The 24,647-nt window shown below is 35.2% G+C and overlaps 2 protein-coding genes across 2 annotated transcripts; both read right to left on the minus strand.

Moving 5' to 3' along the window:
• Nucleotides 1-6,674: 6,674 nt before the first annotated feature.
• LOC112021187 (uncharacterized mitochondrial protein AtMg00810-like) lies at nucleotides 6,675-7,880 on the minus strand. The gene has a single exon (XM_024053755.2). The coding sequence runs from the start codon at nucleotides 7,878-7,880 to the stop codon at nucleotides 6,675-6,677; it is 1,206 nt and encodes a 401-aa protein (XP_023909523.2).
• A 10,336-nt stretch (nucleotides 7,881-18,216) lies between these two features.
• LOC112001780 (reticulon-like protein B14) lies at nucleotides 18,217-20,064 on the minus strand. The gene is made up of 5 exons (XM_024033962.2): nucleotides 19,885-20,064; nucleotides 19,022-19,202; nucleotides 18,786-18,918; nucleotides 18,620-18,689; nucleotides 18,217-18,524 (listed from the first exon to the last, which is right to left on the minus strand). The coding sequence occupies exons 1-5, from the start codon at nucleotides 19,985-19,987 to the stop codon at nucleotides 18,355-18,357; spliced, it is 657 nt and encodes a 218-aa protein (XP_023889730.2). The 5' UTR covers nucleotides 19,988-20,064; the 3' UTR covers nucleotides 18,217-18,354.
• Nucleotides 20,065-24,647: the final 4,583 nt, after the last annotated feature.

The raw sequence follows: 24,647 nt of genomic DNA on the forward strand, positions 1-24,647 counted from the left end.
AATCGAGTTATTAAAAAAAAAATTTAAAACCCTATAGCGGTAAGGAGCCTACAGTGATGTTTTAAGGACCTAAGGTGATGTTTTGTAACTCAATTTCCATAAAGTCGAGTTACATGCAAATTTTTTTTTTCTTTTTTTTTAACTATAACTCGACTTCATGGATATCAAGTTACAAAACGTCACTATAGCTCCTTAAAATGTCACTATAGGCTCCTTAAAAACGCCGCTATAGGGCTTAACTCGATTTTGAGAAAATCGATTTTCAAAAGAAGGGCATTTCCCTAATTAGTTTGAGAAAGATGACAAAATGGTGGATTGTTTTTTTAAAAAGGGTAAAGGCCAATTTTTTCCCACTATAATTAGTTCAAACTTTCAAAGCTTGGAGCTCAATACAAGATAATCAGATTAAAAAAAAGGGCAAGAAAGGAGGTAAAGGAAAATTTGAAGTAATGTCATAGTCTCCTTCCAACATCACCATCTTCGGGGCATTGGCTTGCAATCACTCTCTTCTTTACTTTAAAGCCGCAAGAGGGAGATGGACTAATAGGATTCAAAGTTACTAGCGGCAGCCATGGTACCATCTATTGCAGCTCCATGTTGTTGTTCGCAGTGGCTTCAACTTCAAAAAATGATGCATTGGCAATGGGAGTGACCTCGGGAATGAAAATCCCAACGATGACATCACAATTGTCTAAGCCAAAATCCTTCTACAAGAATTCATAGTACAACTTACTCAATATACTATTATATGCAATAAAAAAATGAAAAAGATGTGTGACTTACCAAGTAAGTTCCAAAGTTTCCGCTTGATAATGGCGTATTTTCCAGAGTACACTTATTCTATGCAAGATGGCAATGCAGCGCACTCAACAATCCTTATTGGAATGAAAAGGGGTTGGCAGCAAATTTTGACTTGCCACAACAAATTTTAACTTGCTAGAAAAATTTCGGCTTCATTTTCAAAACGGAACTACTGTCTGTGCAAAGTGTCGAGGTTGTCGACAATTACATTGAAGGAACAGTGGCTGCAACATGGAATCACCAACTTCGGCCCCACCAATTCATGCTAATAATCAAGCTATGCAACACATGGCTTACTTTCAATGGAATTGCTAGGGGCTAAAGGCTTACTTAATCGCTATGCGCCCCTGCACTAGAAATTCAAGTTTCATTCCTACACTTTCATTTTAAGCTTGCTAAATCGAAAAGCGACTATCACTTGGTGACTATCACTCTCACTTGCATTCATCGCAAGAATATGATATAGGGGCTGCCAACCAATGTAGTAGCTATGTCACACCCCTATACTACATCACCAAGTGGTGTCTCCACTCCATTCTATCTCAAAAAGCTGTCCCAAGACAGCTAATAGTATTGCTCATGGCAACAACTTCATCGAAATTAATCAAGATCAAGCACAATCACACTACAAATTGACTTTCATGTTTTGCAACTATCAGAATCAATGGAGAGTCAACTTTGATATGAAATTCAACTTTAACTACTGCAAGAACTCAACCTCATAGGTCTTTCTCCGGCGGTGGGTTTGTGATTTCCCAAAGAAGATCTATCCTACACAAGCAATAACCAATGACACGATGTATTCAACATATTGCCAAATATATCCAAGAGAGTAGCAAAAAAAGGAAAAAAAAAAAAAAAAAAAAAAACGCCAAGGGGGTGTCACATCCAATTTATCAAGATTGTGCAAGGAATGGTTTCAACACCTTATTGCTGCATTTGACGTCATTCTCCTGCAACAAAAAATTATGCTTCTCATCCGCGAAGGATCCTCTCACTTCACCAACAAAGATCTCTTCCATTTTGGCTATACGTGTGGAAGATTGAAGGTGCTCAATAGAATGTCTTCGCTAGCATCTAAAGGCCGCCAAAACACCACGCTGGGAGCTACAGCTTTAGCCTTACACCACGCAAATCTGCTCATGATGATAGCAAAGATGATGGAACTGGCCATCACAATTGATATTAGGAATTTTATTCCTAAATATGATGTTCTTACAGAAAAGTGGTGTGACAAAGGAATCCGGATAGTGCTTTTGCTGAAGCAAAGAAAATAGAGGTGGCGTTTTGGCGTACATCTGAAGAGGAAAGTGAAAGTTTTGGCCTAAAAGCTAAGCAAGTGGGATGGAGCAAAGCTAATGCTACATGTAGGTGCGTGAAGGAAAGAAAGTTTGAAAAGTCAAAGGCCACATATACATCACAGAGAAGAGAAGCTTCACGTCAGGTGCCTTATTGAAATGATAAATAAGGAATCGATGAAATCATCAAAATAGCATGAAAGCTACCAAGGAAGCAACGCTACAATCACCATGATGGTCATGAAATTCATCAAAAAAAAAAATAATAATAAAAAAAAAAAATATATATATATATATAACTATATGCAGACACAAAAGAGAAGGAGCATTCCGGGTTTAACCTATCACTTAGTTACAGTTTACAACTCAACTTTCTTCAACTTCATGATCGCGACGATTTGACAAATATGGGCTCCTTCAATCCAAAATTCTTCTACAAGTGGGCTTCACAATCCACGACATTTCTTCAAATGAGCTTCTTTGACCCATATTTTTCTCAACAAAAAAATGGAGCGTTTGGGTATGGTAATTCCCAAACCCGTAACATTTACAAGCAGTGAGAAACATCAACTACTCACACCGCATGTCGCAGGCGCCACATGTGCTCGGGGGGCTAATGTTGATATTTATTTTCGTGACACATTTTCTACAAACCCGATTCAACCAAGCCCGACTTCATTGTGAGCTCAATTCATGTATTATATTTTATTTTATTCTTTTAAGCATGGCTCAAGCCCATGCGAATGGTTGGGGAATTGAGTAGGAATGGTTTTGGTGGGTGTGGGTTAGTTCCTATTGTACCTTTTACATAAGCCTAGCCTGCATGTGCCATGAAGTGGGCTAGGGATGCTGGGGGCATCTAGGGCCCATGAAAGAGGTCCAATGTCAGAAATTTCCGTGCCAAATTTGACTCCATGCTCTGTGTGACTGTGCCCCTAATTTTCAGCCCAGCTCCATTTTCCCACACCAAGGCAGCTGACTCTAAGAAAAAGACTGAGCAGCCTAGCCCACTCAACCACCCAAATATAGTCTTCCAAGGCCTACAAAGACCAGAGACAGTAATTATAAAGAGGAAACAACTTTTTTTCCAAAATCATGCAAAAAGCAATCAAACATTTCCCTAAGCATAAAACATAATATACCAATTCATAGAAATAGCATTTGAAAGGTCCAAGGCCTTCCTCCCACCTAAAAACTAGTCACAAGCATCCCCTAGAGCTTGATATAAATATGCATCACCAGCCCATAAGAAAAGGAACGTTTTTCTCTACAAAAAAACTCAAAACTTTGACACAAGAGCCCAGTCAGCTACCTTAGTGTATGGACGATTTAAAGGCTTGAGGGTGAAAATATTGATATAGGGGAACTCTCCCTCTCTTGCTCAGGACCTCATTCAATTTCTTCCTCTGTGTGACTACGGGTTGAAATTTTTGACTTATGAATATATAATTTCTGCACTTTCTTGTGTTTTCATTTTTGTGTTGGTTTCTCTTTCCGTAAAGCACCATTAGCCTTTGTGTATATCACATTGCGAATTTTGGGCTTGGCTCTCCAAATAACTAACAAATTTAACGAACCGAAGGAGAGTTTTGGGCTTATTTCTACAATCTCGACCTTTGTTGCAAAACGTCCCCTACAATTTCTAATTTATTTAACAAAAAAAAATATTGATATGAAATGTTTAAAATTTTTTAATCATGATCATTATGATTGAAAGGATAGTTCATAGTTTAAAAATTTATTGGATAAAAAATTGGTAATACTATATTGTAATATGCAAATTTGATGCAGCAATTAAATAAATATTATTAAAAAGAAACATTAGTGTGAAAAATAGTAGAAACAATGAAAAAAAACCCAGCAAATGAGAAACAAAATAGAAGAAATAGAGCGAGTATTGACAACTTTTTTTTCCTCATTTGTTTGTTATGGGCAAAACGTGGAATGGACTGAGGGGAGGGGGGGCAAAGAGAGTAGCAAGAAATTTATGTAGAAAATAAGATGAAAGAGAAATAGTTGCAAGAAGGATAAGGTTAGAGTAAGAAATTATAAAGTAAAAAGAAGAGTTAATGGTGAGGAGAGAGTTTAAACAAAATCTATGTAGTATTGATATATAATAGGTTATATTCTTTCTGTTAAAATTTTGTTTTATACATTTAACTTGACCTACAAAAATTTCTGATTCTGCCAATAACAATATGTATTTGATTATATTTCATTTTTCAGCCAAAAAGAAAGAAAACGTGCACTTGATCATGGTTCTTTTTTTGAAAAAATGGCAAGCAGATCATGGTTTTTAAGCAATCACATTCTTACTCATTTGACCATTATACTCTGCAATGTATGCTAGCATTGACCCTTCTTTTAGGAAAAGGTTTTGCTACTTACAAGTTATGTAGCAACAAAACAAAAAAAGATAAGTGAACAATTCTTGAATACATATTCCATTCTTTTTGCTGTCACATATTCCAATATGCAGTACACTGCATACTTGCCTTTCCCCTTCTTTTATGTAGCACACTGCTTTACACTGCAAACGCATGATTGCATGATCAAGACATTTTTTTTTTCATTTTTTTTAGCTGCAGCATAATCAAGATTTGGTCATGGCTGTTGGACATTGAGGCAGCAAGCTTGAGGCTTTTCTATACTTCCAAAATTCGAAGAGGTAAACGAGGTAGACACGGAGTCACATATGTCCAGGTGGCTTAACAATTGCTCTACATGCACTACATAAAAACACAGGTACAAGTGGACAGGTTCTCACTGATTAAGATGACAAAGTATAGCACAAAGTCACAAAAACATGAAACAAATACAAAATAACTGAGATAGTACACATGCACAAAAGGGTAACCCGCCGAAATCTTCCAGTGTTTCCATACAAAGTGGTTGTTTTCTTCATTTCCAATGGTCGTTATTCCGTTGGTTCTCGCTAGTTCAATTGGATTTAAAGTATAGATCTAGTACTGGGGTGGTCTTGGATTATATAAATATAACCACAAACGCCACCACCTACAAATTGCACCGCTTACTAGTTAGCTAGTTCCAACTTCCAAGTCCCATTGTGTGTGAATTTTAATTGTGTGAGAGTACCCACTTAGATTGACAATTTGACATGAGGCAACAAGTCCCAGGGTGGGAGTTCACCACTTCCAACGAGGTGGATGTTCTTCACGAGTCTTTTCTAAATGATGGAGATTTTTCTGTGGATTCTGGTCAACCTGGTGTCTTTGAGACCAATCCTACTTTGCTTAATGCTTCTTCTTGTTCTTTGAGCATTGGTGCCACAGAAGCAGGATTTTCAAGATATTTTTGAGATTCTACCTGATCTTTAGCTTCATTCAACAATAGCATCAAGTTGTTTAATAGAGAGGGTGATTTTGGATGAAGGAAGATCAAGTAGGGGAAAAAGGAAAGCTGATGACTTGACTTATGGAGGAAGTAAAAGCGAAGTAATTTGAACTAATAAATGCCACGTTTGAACTAACATAATAACATGGATCTATATTTGTCATTTTCTAACTGTTGGGTGCAAAGCACCGTGTGAGTCCAGCCCACATGCCTTGTCAAAGCTCATTTAAGAGTTTACCTCCAAAAGTCTTCAAGGAAGCCATGTCTCTTAATGAGACTTGACTCAAACATGTAAGGAAGAAAGAAAATTGGGTGAAGCTAAAAGTATGGTCTGACTTCTCTTATTGAGAAGTGCTGCAAAGCGTGTTGGACTGTCTGAAGAAAAAGAAAAGAAAGAAGCAAAGGCCATTCAGCCTTGCGTGAGGAGCTGAAACAGAGAGCCACATTCGGCCATTTGTGTGGGTTCTAGAGTGAGCAAAAACACGAAAAGATATTCAGCCACTTGAGAGGTGCAGTCCGAGTGAAGAGATAGAGAGACACAGTGAGAGTGTGAGTGTGAGAGAGTGAAAAAGAAAAATGAGACATTTTTTTTTGCTTAAGTTACATATAAGAAAGATAAATTGGTGGAGTTTTCATGGAGTTTTTGAGTGTTACAACCATGGAGAGTTGGAGAATTCAGAAAAAGATTTTGCTACTAGCTTTATGGTGAAATTGTATTTACTCCTTGAGATTTATTTGTTGTATATCCAATTTATTGTGGACACAAGTTTAGCATAAACTTGATAGTTGTAATCTCTATTTCATAGTGGATATTTTTCGGAGTTGCCCTGTGGTTTTTCTCTCTATACCGGAGGTTTTTCCACGTAAAATTTAGTGTTCTTTTGTGATTGTGTTATGAAATTTTGATGAAAAATTATTTTCCATTGATTGATTCTGTAACTGTACAATTGTATATATATACTAACTTCACCGCTACAAGCACGTGTGAACACAATGTAACAATCATAATAAACTCACTCACGTGCTAACTAAACTAACTAATCAAGAAAAACTACAAGCCGTTTATGTATACTCATCAAGCAAACCACCCTGTCGTTTAGAGGAATAATTACAAGTCTTTAATTTCTTCAACTCTGAGAAACAATCTGGACTTCTACTTGAATTTGATCTTGAATTTCTTGTCTTAGTTGTTCCAGTGCCTGTTTGAGCAGTTCTAATGCACTAAGTACCAATCTGTGCTGCACTGATTGTGGCAGCTGAGTCCGCATCACCTAGTGCACTGGGTGGCATGCTGTGCTGCACTAGTGTGGCAACTAGTGATGCATCCTCTTGCTTTTCATACTCCCCCTCAAGATGGACCGAGGAAGAATAGATGTTAAGCAGTCCCATCTTGGATGTTAACTCAGAGAATTGTTTATGGCCTAATGCTTTAATCAATAAATCTACCACTTGACAATGTGTTCTCACATGATTCAACCTAATCACCTTAGCCAACACCTTGTCCCTTACAATGTGACAATCAATCTCTATATGCTTGGTCCTTTCATGGAAAACTGGATTAGACCCTATGTGCAAGGTTGATTGGCTGTCACAAAACAACATTGCCTCTTTATCATGCCTAATCTGCAAATCCCTTAACAAATAAAGTATCCACACAATCTCACAAGTTGCCACAGCCATAGCCCGGTACTCTGCCTTAGCTAAAGATCTTGAGACAGTAGCTTGTTTCTTTGATTTCCAAGAAATCAATAAGTCTCCAAGGAAAATGCAGTAACCTGTAACAGATCTTCTTGTATCTGGACATGATGCCCAATTTGCATCACTGAAACCTTTCACATGAAGTTCTGACTTTGCAGAAAAGAATACTCCTCTCCCTGGTTCATTCTTTAGGTAATGAAGTATCTTAAGTGCAGTGGCATAATGAGGCTTTCTAGGCTTTGCCATGAACTGACTAAGCTTGTGAACAGCAAAAGTAATGTCAGGCCTAGTAATAGTTAAGTATAGCAGCCTCCCTACCAACCTCCTGTACTGACTAGGATCATGTAACACATCACCTTTATGTTTACTAAGTTTCAGAGTAGGATCCATAGGAACCTTGGTTGGTTTGCACCCTAGTAGTTCAACATCTTCCAAAATCTCTAGCGCATATTTCCTTTGACATAAGGAAATGCCCTTGGCTGTCCTTGCTACCTCCAAACCAAGAAAATACTTCAAGTCCCCTAAATCCTTCAACTTAAACTTCTGGTCTAACAGAACTTTAAACTCCTCAACTCCCTTTTTATCATTGCTTGCAATTAGAACATCATCAACATAAACCAGCAATACAATAAATGAATCTCCTTGCTGCCTAGTGAACAATAAGTAATCAGCCTTGGATTGAACAAAACCAAGATCAATTAAGGCAGTTGAAAACTTAGAAAACCACATTCTAGAGACTGCTAGGCTGCTCCCCCTTGTTGTGAAACTGCTGAAACTGCTCCCCCTTGCTGTGAATGCCTGGTGGAAGTGACATAAAGACTTCCTCATGCAAATCTCCATGGAGAAATGCATTGTTTACATCAAGTTTGCTGAGAAACCAACCTTTAACAGCAGCCACAGCAAGCACAGCTTTGACAAACACCATTTTGGCAACTGGTGAGAAAGTGTCAATGTAATCCAACCCCTCCTTTTGGGTGAAAACTTTGGCAACCAACCTGGCCTTATATCTCTCAACTGAACCATCTGATTTGTACTTCACTCGATATACCCACTTACAACCAATGTGTTTCTTACCAGGTGGCAAGGAAGTAACAGTCCATGTTTGATTAGCTTCTAAAGCTAAAATCTCAGCATTCATGGTTGCCTGTCACTTGGGGTTACCAACAACTTGGTAGTAAAAATTAGGTTCAATGATGGAAGAAATGGCATAGCAAAAGGATTTGTAAGAAGAGGACAGGTTAGTGTAAGATAGATAAGATTGAATGGGATGAGAAGTACCTGAAACATGATTGGAGGAGCTTGGAATGGCTGCTGATTTGACTTGATTACAGTGATAAGCTTTAAGGTAAGAGGGTGGTTTAGAAGGTCTGGCAGACCTTCTAAGAACAGCAGGCAAAGCAGATGCATTAGGAACATCATTTGCATCAAGAAATTCAGATGCATCGGGAACATCAGTTGCATCAGGAAAGTCATGAACCTCTTCATCAAAATCTTGATGAATTTGGACAATGGTGTCATTAGAAATGGTAAAGGAAGGAGAAGGAGTAGAGAGAGGAACAGCAAGAGATTTAGAGGAAGAAGTTGAAGGGAAAATAGGTAAAGGAATAAGAGTGACAAGTTGAGAAGAGGCATCTGAAGCAAAAGGAAAGCTTGACTCATAAAACACAACATCTCTAGATAGAAAGGTAGTGTGAGAATCAAGATCAAATAGTTTATAGCCTTTGACATTGAAAGGATATCCTAGAAAAACACACTTTCTAGCTCTAGGTGTGAATTTGTGTTTATGAGGAGTGAGATTGGTAGCATAACACAAGCAGCCAAAGACTCTAAGATGTGAATAAGGAGGAGGTTTGTGAAATAAAAGTTCAAAAGGGGTTTTATGATTTAGGAAAAGGGGATGGAAGCCTATTTATAAGGTAGACTGCAGTGAGGACATAGTCACCCCAAAAAGAGAGAGGAACATTGGATTGAATTTGTAATGCCCTGGCAGTAGCAAGGATGTGTTGATGCTTTCTCTCCACAACTGAATTTTGTTGTGGAGTGTAAGCACAACTCAATTGATGAAAAATCCCTTTGGAGTTGTAAAAGTCATTAAAACTAAATTTTAAGGCATTATCAGATCTAATGGATTTAATCTTGGTTCCAAATTAAGTGAGAATCATGTTATAGAAGGATACAATAAGAGGTCTAACTTCAGATTTTGCTTTGAGCAAGAAAACCTAAGTTGCTCTAGAAGCATCATCAACAATGGTTAGAAATTACTTATGACCATTAGAAGTTAAAACAGAAAAGGGACCCTATACATCCATATGAACAAGATCAAAAGGGCAAGCACACTTGTTATTATTGAAGGGAAAAGGAATTCTTTTCTATTTTGCCAAAGGACAAACAGTACAAGGCTTATTACAACAATTCTTAAGAAAAGGTAAAGTGCTACTTAAAGAATGAACCTTGATATCAAAAGGGTGCCCAAGTCTTGAATGCCAACGTGAAAACACATTTGTAGAGAGGGAAGAAGAGCAAATAGCAGAGAAGGACTTGAAATTTTGCTTGGAAAGGAAATCAGAAAGAGATGTAGTAGCTTGAGAGAGGCTTGAATCTTGTAACAAGTACAAACCATCATGCATTTTACCCATTCCAATCGTGCTCCAACATGTAAGGTCCTGTAGAAAACAAAATTGAGACAAAAAAACCAAGCATATAGGTTGGGATTTTGTTAAGGCACTGACTGACAGAAGGTTAAAGATAAAGGATGGTACACAAAGAACATTACTAAGGGTTATATGGGAGGAGAGTTGAATAGTACCAATGTGTGTAACAAGAGCTGCTTCCCCATTAGGTAATTCAACCATAGTATGTGAAATTTCAGTATAAGAAGTCATCAATTGAATGGAACATACTATGTGATCACTTGCACCAGTATCAATGACCCATGTATGAAGATTATAATCTCTTCTATTAACAATTTTAGCAGAGAAAATAGAATGCTTGAAGTTAATAGAATTACCTACAACAACATTTGATAGATAGGTCACAGAATTGGCAACATGAAGTTCTTGACCTTTAGGAAACTGTTGAGTAGAGCAGGAACCAATTAAGGTCAGAAGTTGCTGATATTGGTCATGAGTGAAGGTTGGAGCTTGAGACACAGACATGGATGGAACAAAATCAGTGACTCCAGTAGAGGTGTTGCCTTGAATTAGTTCAAGATTTGTTGAAACTTGATGAGCAGTGGCATTTTTACTGTTCTTGAACTTGAATCCTGGTGGGAAGTCGTGCAACTTATAGCATTTGTCCATAGTATGGCCTAGCTTTCCACAGTGAGTGCATAAAGACCTGTCTTTGCCTTTGAAGTTAATTCCTGAGTTCTTGGTTGCTAAGGCGGTGGATTCAACTCTAACAACATTATGCACAGACCTTTGCATTTCTTTTTGGATGAACAAAGAGTGAGCCTTATTGGCAGAAGGCAAGGGATCCATTAATAAGATCTGAGTTCTTACTTGAGAGAAGGCATCATTCACTCCCATAAGAAATTTCATGGTGGATTCCTTGGATTGAAGATTCTTCAACCTTTGATTGATTCCACACATGCACTGACCAGAAGTACACTAGGGAAATGGACTCAAATTCTGTAATTGATCCCACAAAATCTTGAGCTGAATGAAGTAATCAGTGAGTGATTGCTCTCCTTGATGAATCTCAGCAATTTGTTTCTGGATATTGAAGATCTTGGTTCCATTTCCTTGACTGAAGGTGTCTCGAAGATCGGTCCAAATCTCTAAAGCAGTATCTCTGTAGATAATGCTTCCTTGGAGCTTTGGTGATACGGAGTTGATAAGCCAGGTGCCCACTACATTATCGGCACGAATCCATGCTTGAGCAGCCTCTAGAGAATTCACCAATGGTGAAGAGATGGTTAAGGATCCATCGATAAATCCTAGCTTGTTCTTCCCAATCAGAGATTTTCTCACTGATCTCGCCCAAGCATGATAATTTTCTCCTCCAATCAATGGTTGAGAAGTGAGAAGTGCACCTGGATTTTCTCCAGGATGCAAGAACAGAGGATTGCTAAGATTATACAAATCTTGTGAAGAAGATGAAGCTCCTGTAGTGGAACACAACAATGGTGAATAAGAAAAGCTCGAAGGAGATAACAATGGTGGATGAGTAAAAACAGAGAGCAAAAGAAAATCTCGAAGGAGATGATAGTGGTGAATGAGAAAAACAAAGAGTTCCTAAAATTGGTCTGAGGAACCCTAAGAAAATTAGAAGTGCTTAAGAAATCGCTCTGATACCATATGAAATTTTGATGAAAAATTATTTTCCATTGAATGATTCTGTAACTGTACAATTGTATATATATACTAACTTCACCACTACAAGCACGTGTGAACACAATGTAACAATCATAACAAACTCACTCACGTGCTAACTAAACTAACTAATCAAGGAAAACTACAAGCCGTTTATGTATACTCATCAAGCAAACCACACTGTCGTTTAGAGGAATAATTACAAGTCTTCAATTTCTTCAACTCTGAGAAACAATTTGGACTTCTACTTGAATTTGATCTTGAATTTCTTGTCTTAGTTGTTCCAGTGCCTGTTTGAGCAGTTCTAATGCATTGAGTACCAATCTATGCTGCACTGATTGTGGCAGCTGAGTCTGCATCACCTGGTGCACTGGCTGCTGCACTAGGTGGCATGCTGTGCTGCATTGGTGTGGCAGCTGGTGATGGTGCACTGGGTGGTATGCTGTGCTGCACTAGTATGGCAGCTGGTGATGCATCCTCTTGCTTTTTCATAATATTGCTATTGCTTGGTAGTTATATATATTTTGATTCACACATAGACATAGACGGGACTAGGATTTTTCCCCCAACACTAACATCGGTGTGTTTTGTTTTGTCATGTTAATTCTTGTTTTAGGAGATTGTTATGGTCTCTGTAGATATGAAGATTGAAGACAAATGAAGATAAACGGCCAAAAAGAACTCATTCTGCTGAAATACACATTCTTTCTGAGAGGGTGATATTTCAGATCAATTTTGATCTTAAATTTCCTTGGAAGGGTTATCTTATACCTCACCACCCTTCTCTTACTTCTTATGATCAACTAGATTACATTTGTTTTGAACAAAGGCGTAGGGACCGGATCGAGTGGAAGATGAGAGCTTTGCAGGAACTGATTCCTAACTGTAACAAGATCACGACTCACAATTGCTTTTCCTTGCTTAATGATGTTTAGTTACTGTTTTGGTACAAAAATTTTGGTATAGAATAGGTGAAAGTGAATGTGATCTCAATCTTGGTAACACTATTTGGAAAATTGCAGTGATGAAGAATTCAGAAAATGAAGATAGCTGGGAATTGGATGCTCAAACTAATGTACTTCACCATGGGGTAGTGCTTAATTAGCTTGTTGAAAAGTTTTAATAAAATCATTATCAAACTTCATAAGATGTGTTATTATACTAAAGAAACACTCACTCTAAGGGAAAATATCATAGTCTATTGGGTAGACAAGAAAAGTTACTTTCCTGCTGAATTATTTTTTATAAATTAGTTCAAAGGACATAGACCGGACTTTCCTTATTGATGGACTAGTAGTTCTAATGAAATGGTAATATACTTGCTACAAGCTTTTACCTTTTTTAGTGCACTATTTTATTCGCATAAGAGGACTAAACAAGTATTTAGTGACTGCTATTCATCAAAAGGAATGTTGGAATAAGTGTCACTGATACGTGTCTTATAAAATAATTTGCAGATAAGAGATACTTAACATGTCATTGAGATTGTTCTGTGAATATTTGCTCTTTTGTTTTCCCCTCTATCTATGTAATCACTTAACCAAGAGTGCTTATCTGATTTCAGTCCAGCAGAGCTTCAACGCTGGACGATACCATTGAATATCTTAAAGCCTTAATGCATCATTGTCAAGTATCTCTCTTTCAGTTGCTCTTAACTTTATCATTTCTCTCTCTCTCTCTCTCTCTCTCTCTCTCTCTCTCTCTCTATATATATATATATATATATACATGGTGATAGACATTTCTTTTGGATGTGCTGCTTTTGTTTGTTTCATGAAAATTAAACGACGTCTACTGGGGGAGGAGCTCTGTGCCAAGTACCATATATCAATTAACTGGAATCCAAAGCACACAAATTCCCCAATTTCTACCAGTTATGCAAATGCAACCCATGCCGGGATTTGGCATGGGAATGATGAGCATGTCATACTCAACAAGCCTTAACATGATGCCAGTTCCTGCACCTGTTTATCCATTATCCTTAGCAACAGCAGGAATGCATTTGATTCCTGGATTAGGAGTTCTTCCAGTCCCTCAAATGCAAGTGCCTCTCATTGCCTCACAAGCACCGCCTGCAAACACTGCTACATCCACTGTGCCTCCACAATTTAATGCAGAAGTAAATTGTACCTCCCAAAATGTACCAAGAATAGCTACTGAACCTCAACAATTGCCAATTTTACGCCAGGTTCATTTCGACCTTTAAATTTTCTAGCTTTTATCAATGTCATACTTTTAGTTAAAAGTTCACCAGAAGTCTGTAATGACAACTTCTGATGCTATATATCAACTATATATTGTGCATTGTTAAATGATCGATTGTTCCAAAAGTCTAAGTTATTAAGAAATAGTAAATTTAATCACTTAACTATAATTCTTACACTCCCTAAAGTATAGGTCTAAAATCTTCCTTAATAAGTGGAGCCCAACACGAGGGATTTTTAAGTTTTAACATTTTAAAGGGAAGGTAGAGTGGAGACAAATATCAAACTCATGAGCAAGATCTCCTACTTTGATACCATGTTAAATTATCAATTGTTCCCAAAGTTTAAGTAATTTAGAAATAATGAATTTAATCACTTAACCATAATTCCAACATGTATCTTTAAATCCTTGTAGAAATATAATGCTCGTGGATCATCATTGACCTTGCAAGCGAGTCATGCAGTAATGCCATCAATGAGTGAGACGGCTACCTCCTCCAAACATGATGCTGGCCACAACTGTTAAAAGTTAGTGAAGCAGTCACTTTAAGCTTCTATGCTCTGGCATGACTCTTTTATATTTTCATCTATAAATTTAATTTAATCTAAATTTAGTTCAAAGTTTACATAACAATGGGTGACTGTGTTTGATGTTTGCAGGGTAATGGAAGAAATTCTCGACAGCGGCCATATGAGTTTCCATTCTCTCAACCTGTAAAGTAATATTTTGGCAGGTAGAACCTGTTTTAATGGGATGGTTGAGTCTGGAATTCATGCCAATGAGTCGTTTGGTAGTTGCTACCATTATGTTTCCCCAATGAAAATGGAAGGTGAAGTAGGATACAAAATGGTGTAAGAGAGATAGATAATGATGTGGTACGAAAGAGCTTTTCCCTTCTGAAAATAAATAAGGAATAAATTTGTAACTTGAATACAAGGGAGAAAGTCTATAGACAATAAATTTCACACTTGATGATGTCGCAGATCGTTAGCGGTAGATAAGCAGATAATGTCAATAGTAGACTCAAATAAGAATTAGTAAAATTGTGCCAACTCAATTGTTGTTAAAGTGAGTTCCAATATTCGTCCAACTAGTAAAGTCTCTGATAGTTGAATAAGAGATCTAGGGTTTAATTCTCGCATACATCAAAAACCGATTGGTGTTTTCGTCTAGTGATAAAGAGTTATCATTAAGAACGAACGCCATAAGTTGAAACTCTCTTCCAAAAAAAAAAACAATGTTGTAAAAAATATTGTGAAATTCTGTGTATATAGCATTGCTTTAACCAAAATGAAAATTTTAATTTGGATTCCAAAGTTCTAAGAATAATGCTGGAAATACAAATTATTTTACAAAAAGAAAATTTACAAATTGCTAATGTGTGAGTAATTATTGATAAATGAAAAAAATGATATTAACGGTAGGTTTAGATAAAAACCAATAAGAGGTTGTGAGGGTCCTTTTTTGGAAAAGGTCCAAGCCCAAGTGGAAGCAAGGACCCTGGCCTTTTAGTTGTTGTTTTAAGGGACTGGACTTGGTTCACCGCAGCTAAATGGATTGATTACAAACCAAGTGGTGCACAGAACAAGAATCCTACAATGTATACATACTAACAAGCAAGAAATATATGCATGGAACAACAAGAAACGGTAAATGAACAATGTGTAAACAAAAGGCACAGAATAATTGTTAAGGATCCTTAAAACAATGTGAGATATTTCATTACTTTTCTAAGTTGTGTATTACAATGTGTTCACTAAGATGTGTTACAAGGTTCAAATAAGCTCAAAAATTACAGACTTAAATGACTCTCTAAGCCTTTAAGACTTGCAAAGTTTGAATCCCTTTGAATCCAAGTATGTTCTATAGTGGCTGTTTGAGGATACCGAGCAATATTTTCCTTTCTTTGAGTTTTTTACAGAATTTTTTCAATGATTCTATTCTGATTTACTGTTACTGAATGCTTGGATGCTTCCCCTTTTATAGTGTCATCTTAGGGTTTTGATGTACCACTGATTCCCCTCCATTGCTCCTCTGGGTACTAGAGCCAATGTTGTGCTAGTAACTTTGGTGGCTGGCCACTTCCTTGTTTTTCATAATTTTCTTCTTTTGGTGCTTTCTCCCCAAAAAGTCTCTTGCTGACTTTCCGTTCTAGGGCGTCCCTAGAGAGCTAACCTCTAATCTCTCTTCCTTCAAGGTTTTCTCACCTTTTCAGACTCAGCTTTTTGGTTGCCTTTCCTTTTGTTATTTTTCCAGAGTGAGCTGATTCCATCCCTGCCAGGTTGAAAGTTCTCCCAGCTACTTCCCTTCATGGTTCTTCTTTCTGGATTTCCCGAAGTACTAGCCCTTTGTTCATGAATTGTTAGTCTTCAAGCTTTCAGATTCCTTTCTGCATCATTGGGTGGCTGATAAGGACGTATTTGCCCTTCGTTTCTTGTGTTTCTTGGCACTCCTTTTGAGCTGTCTTAATCTCATCCCATCTATGCTGCACGTCCGAGGACCTCGAGCTCTTGGCAATCCTTGGGTATCCTAGCCCAGTTCTTATCATTGAATTCCCTATTGATTTTTTGATCTTGGCGGGCTGAGCTTTCTTCTTTCTTCCCTTCGTTTCACGGGCCCTAAGGCCTATCCATTCGTGGGTCTTGGGCTTTAAATCCTTTTTTCCTTATTGTGAGCTCAAGCTTTTTATTTTTTCTATGGAGTTCAACTTATTGTGCCATTTTGGGCCTTGGTGCAGCATTGTAACTTTTTAGACCTCAACAGAGGTTGGCCACATCAATATTTTATAAAAATATTGTAAAATAGTTTATACCTATAGTATTACTCAAGTTCTAAGTAATGGATTAATTATGAATTATGCTCACAGTTAACAAAATAAATAAACACAAATAATTAATATACCATAATAATTACCATAATCTAAAAGCAATAAACACAATCAATTAATATACCACAATAAGATTTTGGTGACAAGTGAAAAAATTTAAGAATCTTCTCAAAGGAAAAGCCATGTCCGACATTACTAAACTCTGTATAAAAAATTATTATAGAAGAAATGATCACAACAATCTATACTTACAAAACCTTTGTATTCCTAGAATCTTATGCGACCTTAACAAAAGACTTTCATTATAATGGCCCTAGAATTTTGAAATCCTCACATAAAACTTCCTCTATGAACGAACTCGTTTGCAACAAATCCTGAATGGAACTCAAAATAACTCTAGAGGTAGGTTTTTCTATGGTTTGGATTAACAACACCCATTGTGTGTTAAACTCAAGAACAATCTCATTTTTAAGGGACAAAATTGGCAAATGTCCTTTTTGGGCAAAATAAGTAGCATTTTGTCCCATTTCCTAAACTAATTAGGGAAATACCCCTTTTTTGAAACTCAATTTTCTCAAAATCAAGTTAAGTCCTATAGTGGCGTTTTAAGGAGCCTATAGTAATGTTTTAAGGACCTATAGTGGCGTTTTGGAACTCGAGCTCCATAAACTCGAGTTCTAAAACGCCACTATAGGTCCTTAAAACGTCACTATAGACTCCTTAAAACGCTACTATAGGGCTCTAGAATTTTTTTTATTTTTTATTTTTTATATAACTTGAAAAGGGCATGTGCCAATTTTGTCCCATTTTTAAGGCTCATACATAGGAATTCTCAAAGACAAACACCCGGAAAAGGTTTTTTGACGTTTGGTCTCAAGACTCTCAACGAATCTAAGATCTTTCAATAGGTTTAAACCAACTATTTTTCCCAATGAAAACTGAGTCACAAGGGATGCGGTTATATATAGAATAATATTAAATCAAACCAGTCGGTGCAGCAAATTCATAATTTTTCCCACAATCTCGCTCAAGCAAGGGTCGAACAAAATGTCTGCTTAACTCGGATTTTCATTGGTGTGTTTGGATGACATAATTCAGGCATTTGGATTTGGATTTGGATTTGAATTTGAGTAATTAAAATCCAAATAACTTTTTTGGAAATTTTAAAAAAGATCAAGGATTTGGATTTGAGAAATCCACCATGCATTTCAAACCTTTAAAATGCTTGGATTTGAAATAACTCATAAAAACAATGGATTTGAAATCCTTTGATTTCAAATCCAAATCCAAGTTCCCAAACGCAACCTTAATTAATTCTCCTTAAACTCTCAATCTTAAACAAAGCTAAATCTTAACTTTTTTTTTCTTTGGGAAATTTGTGATACAAATTGATGTAATAAAAGTGACTCCATAAACCGTAGGAAAAGAAGTAGAAGAAGAAGACCAGGACCACTTCTAGTTTTCTATTAAATGAGATATGCAATGAACTCGCTTAAATTTTCCTCAAAAAAGAAGAAGCACATTTTCATGATATAAGGTATAATTCTTAATTTAGCCAACTCAAACTATATATGAGGCTCTCCAGAAAAAAAAAAAAAAAAAAAAAATGTATGAAGCTCTGATGCTTATCATGGATTTGCGTCTTAAATGCAAGAGAAAATTATTATAAAAATAAATAAATAAATGCCGGAGATAATTAATTCTTGTGCAAAAGCAAATCTTTAGTAAAACATATGCATTTTATATTTATTTAATATTTTTTCATACTAAGCATCACATAAAGTTGTTTACAGATGTTTCCTCCATAATTTTCACACTCATTTTACAAATTATCTTCAAATTCACAACTATTTAGTACTTATTTGTATTTCCTATCTTTCACTGGTCCCCTTGGAATCTTGTTAAGAACTTTCGAATCAAATTTCCTGTACAATTTCTTCAAGTCTCGGTTGCTTCTGTTGGCAAAATAATCCACCTCCTTTTCATATCTTTCGTAAAAAACAGGCAGTGTGTGCGCGCAGAGAAAGACTTCAAAACAGCAAAGATAAACACACATTAGCAATTAGCCTCAAACAAAGTTACGAGTTACAACATATTTGTTAAAGAAAGGTCTAGGATGTTACCAATATATAGAAGACTCAAAGAGCTCATATAAGTCCCAATAACAGACAAGATCCAAAGGCTAGAGATTGCCTGTATATAAATCAAACACTCAAGTATATTATATATGTCAAATCTTCATAGAGTAGTAGTCAAATGGAGTTGTGGAGGGAACATAGCTTTACATACCACAATCAAGTATATGAAATCTTTCCCACTTGAAATTTCGTAGAATTTGTACGAGAACCAATCAAGTTTTGCTAAGAAGTATCTAAATGTCGATTCTGTCGAAAGTCTAATATCAGGGATATGGGGTGGAGTCCTGACATATAGCACAAAAATGTATTAGAAAGCTTGAGTGATTACTAGTCATGGATGCTAGGTGATGATGAATACACAAACTTTAAGAATTTATTAGTGATTACCAGTCGATTAGTCTTGACAGGTTAGTCCAGATGAAATTAATGAGCATTGCGAGGATGAGGCTGTGACAAAGAAGTGTAACAAAATGGTACTCCACAACTTCAAAAAGAAACCATATAATCGTGAATCCAATCAGGATTGTAGCTGATAGTTTCTTGTCCTTCCATAATAGTATATCAGCAACTGCAAAAATAAACCCAACATAATATGAAGCATAACTCTTTCTTATAGTGTATTAATTATTATGAATTTCATTATTTTATTTCTAGCCCCCGTTCCACAATTATAATTGATGTAAAGTTGATGATAAATCCATGTAAAAGTAATATTGTAACGATTTGACACCTTTTAAGAAGTTGTAAAGAAAAAAAATTATATATATCTCCTGCGTGCCAAATGGCCAATGATGAATAAACTTTTAAAGGCACTATATAAATTTTTTCTATGACATGTGCAATGAATAGCAATGGCCCGCTATCATGGTGCAAGTCCCATTTTATAGAAAGTAGTAAATTGAAATTAATTTCCATGATTTTGGAAAATAGAATTCACCGAGAAAAATAACAGAAATGGCTGTGCAAATTGAATTAAAGAATATTATGTTCATGATGTGTGGAACTAGGCAATCCGCGCAGGTGAAGAAAATGTAAGGCATGCATGTAGTCATTCCATTACACTTTGGAGCTTTTTCGAAATTCTGAAGGCAATATTGAGGACAATATTTGTGACAAATTTTTTATTGAATAAAGAAGGTATTAATATGTTGCATCTGTTAATTATTATTTTCCTCAAATTTTTGTTTCTCAAAAAAAAAAATTATTTAAAAAAAATCATCAAATGCATCAAGTTAAAAGGTGAAGATTACCTTTTCCTCCTCCGAAGACCTGATGCAAAGGCTTTTCACGACCAAACAATCTTCCCAATGAAAAAGCTTGTTCGTCTGAATCAGATTGATAGTTAGTTGGCATGACTCTTAATTTTTTTTTTCTAGCTTAAAACGATTCAATACTTTCTCGACACTGTTGCCTCTGATGCTCTAACAAGGCTATATAAAAGGGATAATATGGAGGTTCTAAGCTTTGTGGCCAAGAAACTTGTTACAAGAAAGGAATGACTTCGACTTGGCCTAGAGGGTTTATTCACATGCCGACTTTGACAATTTAGTCAATTCATCCATGCAGTACTTCATCTCCATTTTCATGCAACGAATCCACCAAGCAGTTTTAATATTTATCTATGAATTCTCAGCATCACGCAAAATGGAACAACCTACTGTCGAAGTTATTTAAGTGTCGGTATTTGCATGATCGATCAGGATCACTTGGTTAAATAACAAAATATAGTCCTTTTTGTGTGGGGAAAAAAAAAGGATTCAGTATCATCTCCTTTATAACATGTTCAATGTTGTGCCTTTCTTATTCTAGAATCCAGTGGTTTAAAATGTGCCATTCACTTTTAATAAAAAGAAATTTGCTAAATATGGAACGATGGATAAATTCCTCTTTTCTAATAAAAAGAAAAACAAAGGGAAAGATATCACCTTATTCAAAATATGGAACGATGGATAAATTCCTCTTTTCTAATAAGAAAGTTGCTCTTTTTCTATTGAAACTTTAATTTCTTACTCATTTTTGCGAGAAGGAAATATATATTTTGATTTGATCAAAATAGTGACACTGTTACATACTTACATTTTTGTCATTCCCAGAAATTGTTTAATTAAGGGGAAGAGAGAGACAATAAAAGCCAAATGCCATTGCCCATTCGTTTGTATTGCATGGATATTCGAAAGATATTCTAAGGGCGTTTGACCCTGCATGGAGACGTATCCAAGTGGGCTCAAGCAACAAAGATTTAGATATTCCAACAAGGAGAGCTGTGAATTTTACACCTGCGTGTATAGCGTGTGCACTACATCATCCGAAATTATGGATTCAAAACACAATTTTACAATTTCAAAACCATTACTAAAATCATGTTTTGAATACACCATTTCCAAAATTGTGCACATGGATATATGCAACAAATATTAATTTTTGTACAAGCGGGAGATTGTTATATGTATACTTAAAGTGCTATTTGAGAATGCTAATTACTAACCACATTTGCCGTATCAAAAAAAAAAAAAAAAACTCATGATGAAATTAGTAGAAGATTAAGGTTAGTTCAAATTGAGTTGAACCGCATGCCAACTTGATAATCAAGATGTCAATCACATTAGCCACTGATAAGCATGCGGATTGATAATCATATGTTGGGTGAATCATGCATTAATAATCATGACTAATGCACTAATAGAGGGTAAAAACCAATGTCCTTTTTTTTAAACATTAGTTTTATTCAATCTAGAGATCTAGTTAATATATATACACACAAATCTATGTCTCAAAGTTGGTTTCCTTTCATATATATATCAAATCTTTGACCATTGACCAATGAGACTTATGGGGCCATGAAGAGATTTAAATGTTTATTTTTGGTCTAGGGCTTATTATTGCAACCTACTGTGGAAGAGAAAATAATCACACTTTGCAGGAAAAAAGCGATATGAGTAGAATAGAAAAGCATGTGTGATGTGATCTTCAAGAGGCTTGAGCATGTTTAATCATAGAAAGAGGGAACATTATTAGGTTGGAGTGGGCATCTCCCTTGTTTGAATGCACTGGATGCGGATACATGTGTCCAAAATAGATTATGCATGTGTGAGAAACTGAGACATTTGGACCAAAGTTTTATTTTATGTGAGGAAGACCCTTATTTTGATCTCTTTTCTTTTTCCACATGAAAGTCTTCATATTTCAAAGTCATCATACTCATTTCGTCAAAACAATAGTGACTTTAAGAATCTAATTAAGATGTCTATATATCCCTTATATATCATTTTTGTTTATGAGTGTGGAATTGAGTAATAATCTTAATTAATTACATAATTAAATAATTCAAGAGATAACACAAATAGTTGGAAATCACATTTTATAAAACTCTTTTTTCTTTTTTAAGAATCAGTTCAACATAGTTTTTATTATATAGCTGGTAAATCAGTCGCAATACACTCTTCCTTCTAAAAGCGAAAAAGAAAGTCTTACTCTCGCTTTTTATAAATTGATGTCATTAGGGTCAAAACTCATATATAAGAAAGAAATGAAGAAAAAAAAAATTTACGTAACTCCCACTTCAAGAATAATAACAACAATAATAATAATAAAAAGCCAGGACAAAGTATGATAAGATTGTTTATGTAAAATCAAACTTATCAATTAATTTCTAGTAACCGTTTTGGTTTTTCTAGTAAAACAAAATATTTTCGTACTTACTGCATAATTGCATATATATGGCTCTATAGTCACAAACTCTAACAAATTCATATAACTTCTTATTATATAAATCAATAGGTTCGTATCATCCCATTCCATAACCAAATTTTAAAGCTTCTTAATTATCAGGTCTCTCAAAAAAAATATATATAATCATCAGGGATTTGAGTATGGCTTGCATTTAAAAAAAAAATTAAAAAGATTTCAAAAAAAACAAAATTTGACTACAAAATTGTTTGTAGTTTAAGACTACAACTTAAATTTAAAAAATTAACATTGTTATATGTTTTAAAAATTTAATTGTTAAATTGCATGTTCTTTATACTCTTAATATACATGTCAAGTTTTATGCCAATGATAAGATGTTATTTATTATATGATTCATAAACCTTTTTTTATGTATAATTTTAGAAAATAAAACTTGTAATTTAAGCAATTGATTAATAACATAGTTATTGACCTTTGATATTTTAGAAGTTTTGCAAACATGAAACATATAAAGAGAAAAAAAAATATAATCTAATGATAGATATATCAAAATTCACGTTCCTTAAGAAAATATGGAGTAAAGTTCTAGTTTTAAGCTACAATTAATTTTATACTCAAATTTTGTCTTTTCAAAAATAGCATAATAATTAAGCTAGCTACCAGCTAAAATGGACTTAAAACACATTGAATTACTAATTTTTAACAAAATGGATAGAGATTAGGTAGGAAACCAAAACAGTAACTGTGTATAAACTGCTCAATTCTTTGATTGTCACAAGAAATAATGAATGCAATCATGAAAGTAATCATCAATTTTGACTGGGAGATACGTGATCTGAGAATCTTGTTGTTTGTGAAACAAGATTAAAAACTACAGAACCTAGGGTAAATACTAAATAGGGTGTCACATCAGAACGCCGAAAGGCATTAAGGATTAATGGCTAGAGATCTGTGTTGGTGCTATGCTAAAAGAAATGTTAGGAGATAGCACGTAGTCACTCTCTTCCAATGATCATCACATCAGACTATTATGTAACAATCGCAAATCAACTCTTCATTATATGGAATTGGGGATTGATTGAATCCTATTCACATAATTAGGAGAGGGATTATTAGTAAGAGAAAGAGGACTAAATATGGTCTATAACTACTAGAAAAAGAAAGAACAGTTGTAACCAACTTGTATTTGTGCTTTAGCATGTCTCAGTAACAACAAATACCTTGCCAATACATAAGGTAAAAGGATTTTAAACCACCATTATGTAATATCTTGTCATATTTTATTATAGATTCTTTTCTTTTTCTCTTTTTTTTCTTTTTTTAATTTCTATCATCACCGTTAGATTTTCTTACTTTTAACACTCACATGTATTATTACTACAATGGCACATTTAGGTGATATTATAAGGTTCTCATGGTAGACAAGTAACGTGGTTCACCATTCTACTAAAAGTCTATCACTTGTTTAAAATTGCTGAGTTAGAATTTTTTTTTTTAAAACAAATGCTGATTACTAACTTAGTAATTTTAAACAAGTGAGAGTCTTTTAGTAGAATGGTAGACAAGTGATGTGGTCCACCAGAAGACTGTATAATTTCTCCACATTTAGATGTGATTTAGAATCATAGCAACCAAAAACGTGGAAATAATAGAGATAACTGTTGCAAAGATATAGCTCACAAGTAGCTTATTAGTAAACACTTTTCCTTTTATACTAGGATGTAATATTGTCTAATACAAAGCAAGTTTGATGTTTGCAAGTAAAAAAAAAAAAAAAAAGACAAAAGGTTTAGGGTATTTGAAGTATTTAGTCTCATGCACAAAAGATCCAATCCCTAAATATTAACTTGATGACAAGTTTTTTTCTAAGTAGAAAGTTCTGGTGTAGAACATAATAACATTGTGTTGTTTATTAATCTTCTTGACATGTTTTTGTAGTGATTTTTAGAATTTTCTCGAGAAGGGCTTTATTTCCTTGTGTAGAGAGTTTTTATAAGTATCTCAATCAAAATTGAGTCAATCATTATATGTGGGTTTCAATTAACTCAAAAGATAAAGTTTTTTGTCATGGATGAAGTTGAATTTTGATGTAGCCATTAGAGATGAGAAAACATCTATAGCAGTGGTGTGCAGAGAACAAAAAGGAGTTTTATTAATGGCATGGGCAGAACAACTTGATCTAGGAAGTCCTATTTTAGAGAAGCAAAGACAACTTTGCAATTAGGAGGGCAGCTTAGGAAGACTACAAGAAAGTCATAGTGGAAGGGGATGCTTGGAATGTTTTGAGCCTTAATTACAAAGATACAAAGAAGCTTATTAACATTTT

The sequence above is a fragment of the Quercus suber genome, unplaced genomic scaffold (genome assembly GCF_002906115.3).
Source record: "Quercus suber isolate HL8 unplaced genomic scaffold, Cork oak 2.0 scaffold_11, whole genome shotgun sequence".
NCBI classification, from domain to species: Eukaryota; Viridiplantae; Streptophyta; class Magnoliopsida; order Fagales; family Fagaceae; genus Quercus; species Quercus suber.

What these genes read in the sequence shown, in the direction of transcription:
- LOC112021187 (XM_024053755.2), bottom strand. Translation starts at nt 7,880, where the DNA reads ATGTGGTTTTCTAAGTTTTCAACTGCCTTAATTGATCTTGGTTTTGTT.
- LOC112001780 (XM_024033962.2), bottom strand. Translation starts at nt 19,987, where the DNA reads ATGCCAACTAACTATCAATCTGATTCAGACGAACAAGCTTTTTCATTG. An exon ending in CTGTCAAGACTAATCGACTG is followed by an intron (nt 18,919 to 19,021) that starts GTAATCACTAAT and finishes GCTATATGTCAG; the next exon opens with GACTCCACCCCATATCCCTG. An exon ending in ATTTCATATACTTGATTGTG is followed by an intron (nt 18,690 to 18,785) that starts GTATGTAAAGCT and finishes ATTTATATACAG; the next exon opens with GCAATCTCTAGCCTTTGGAT.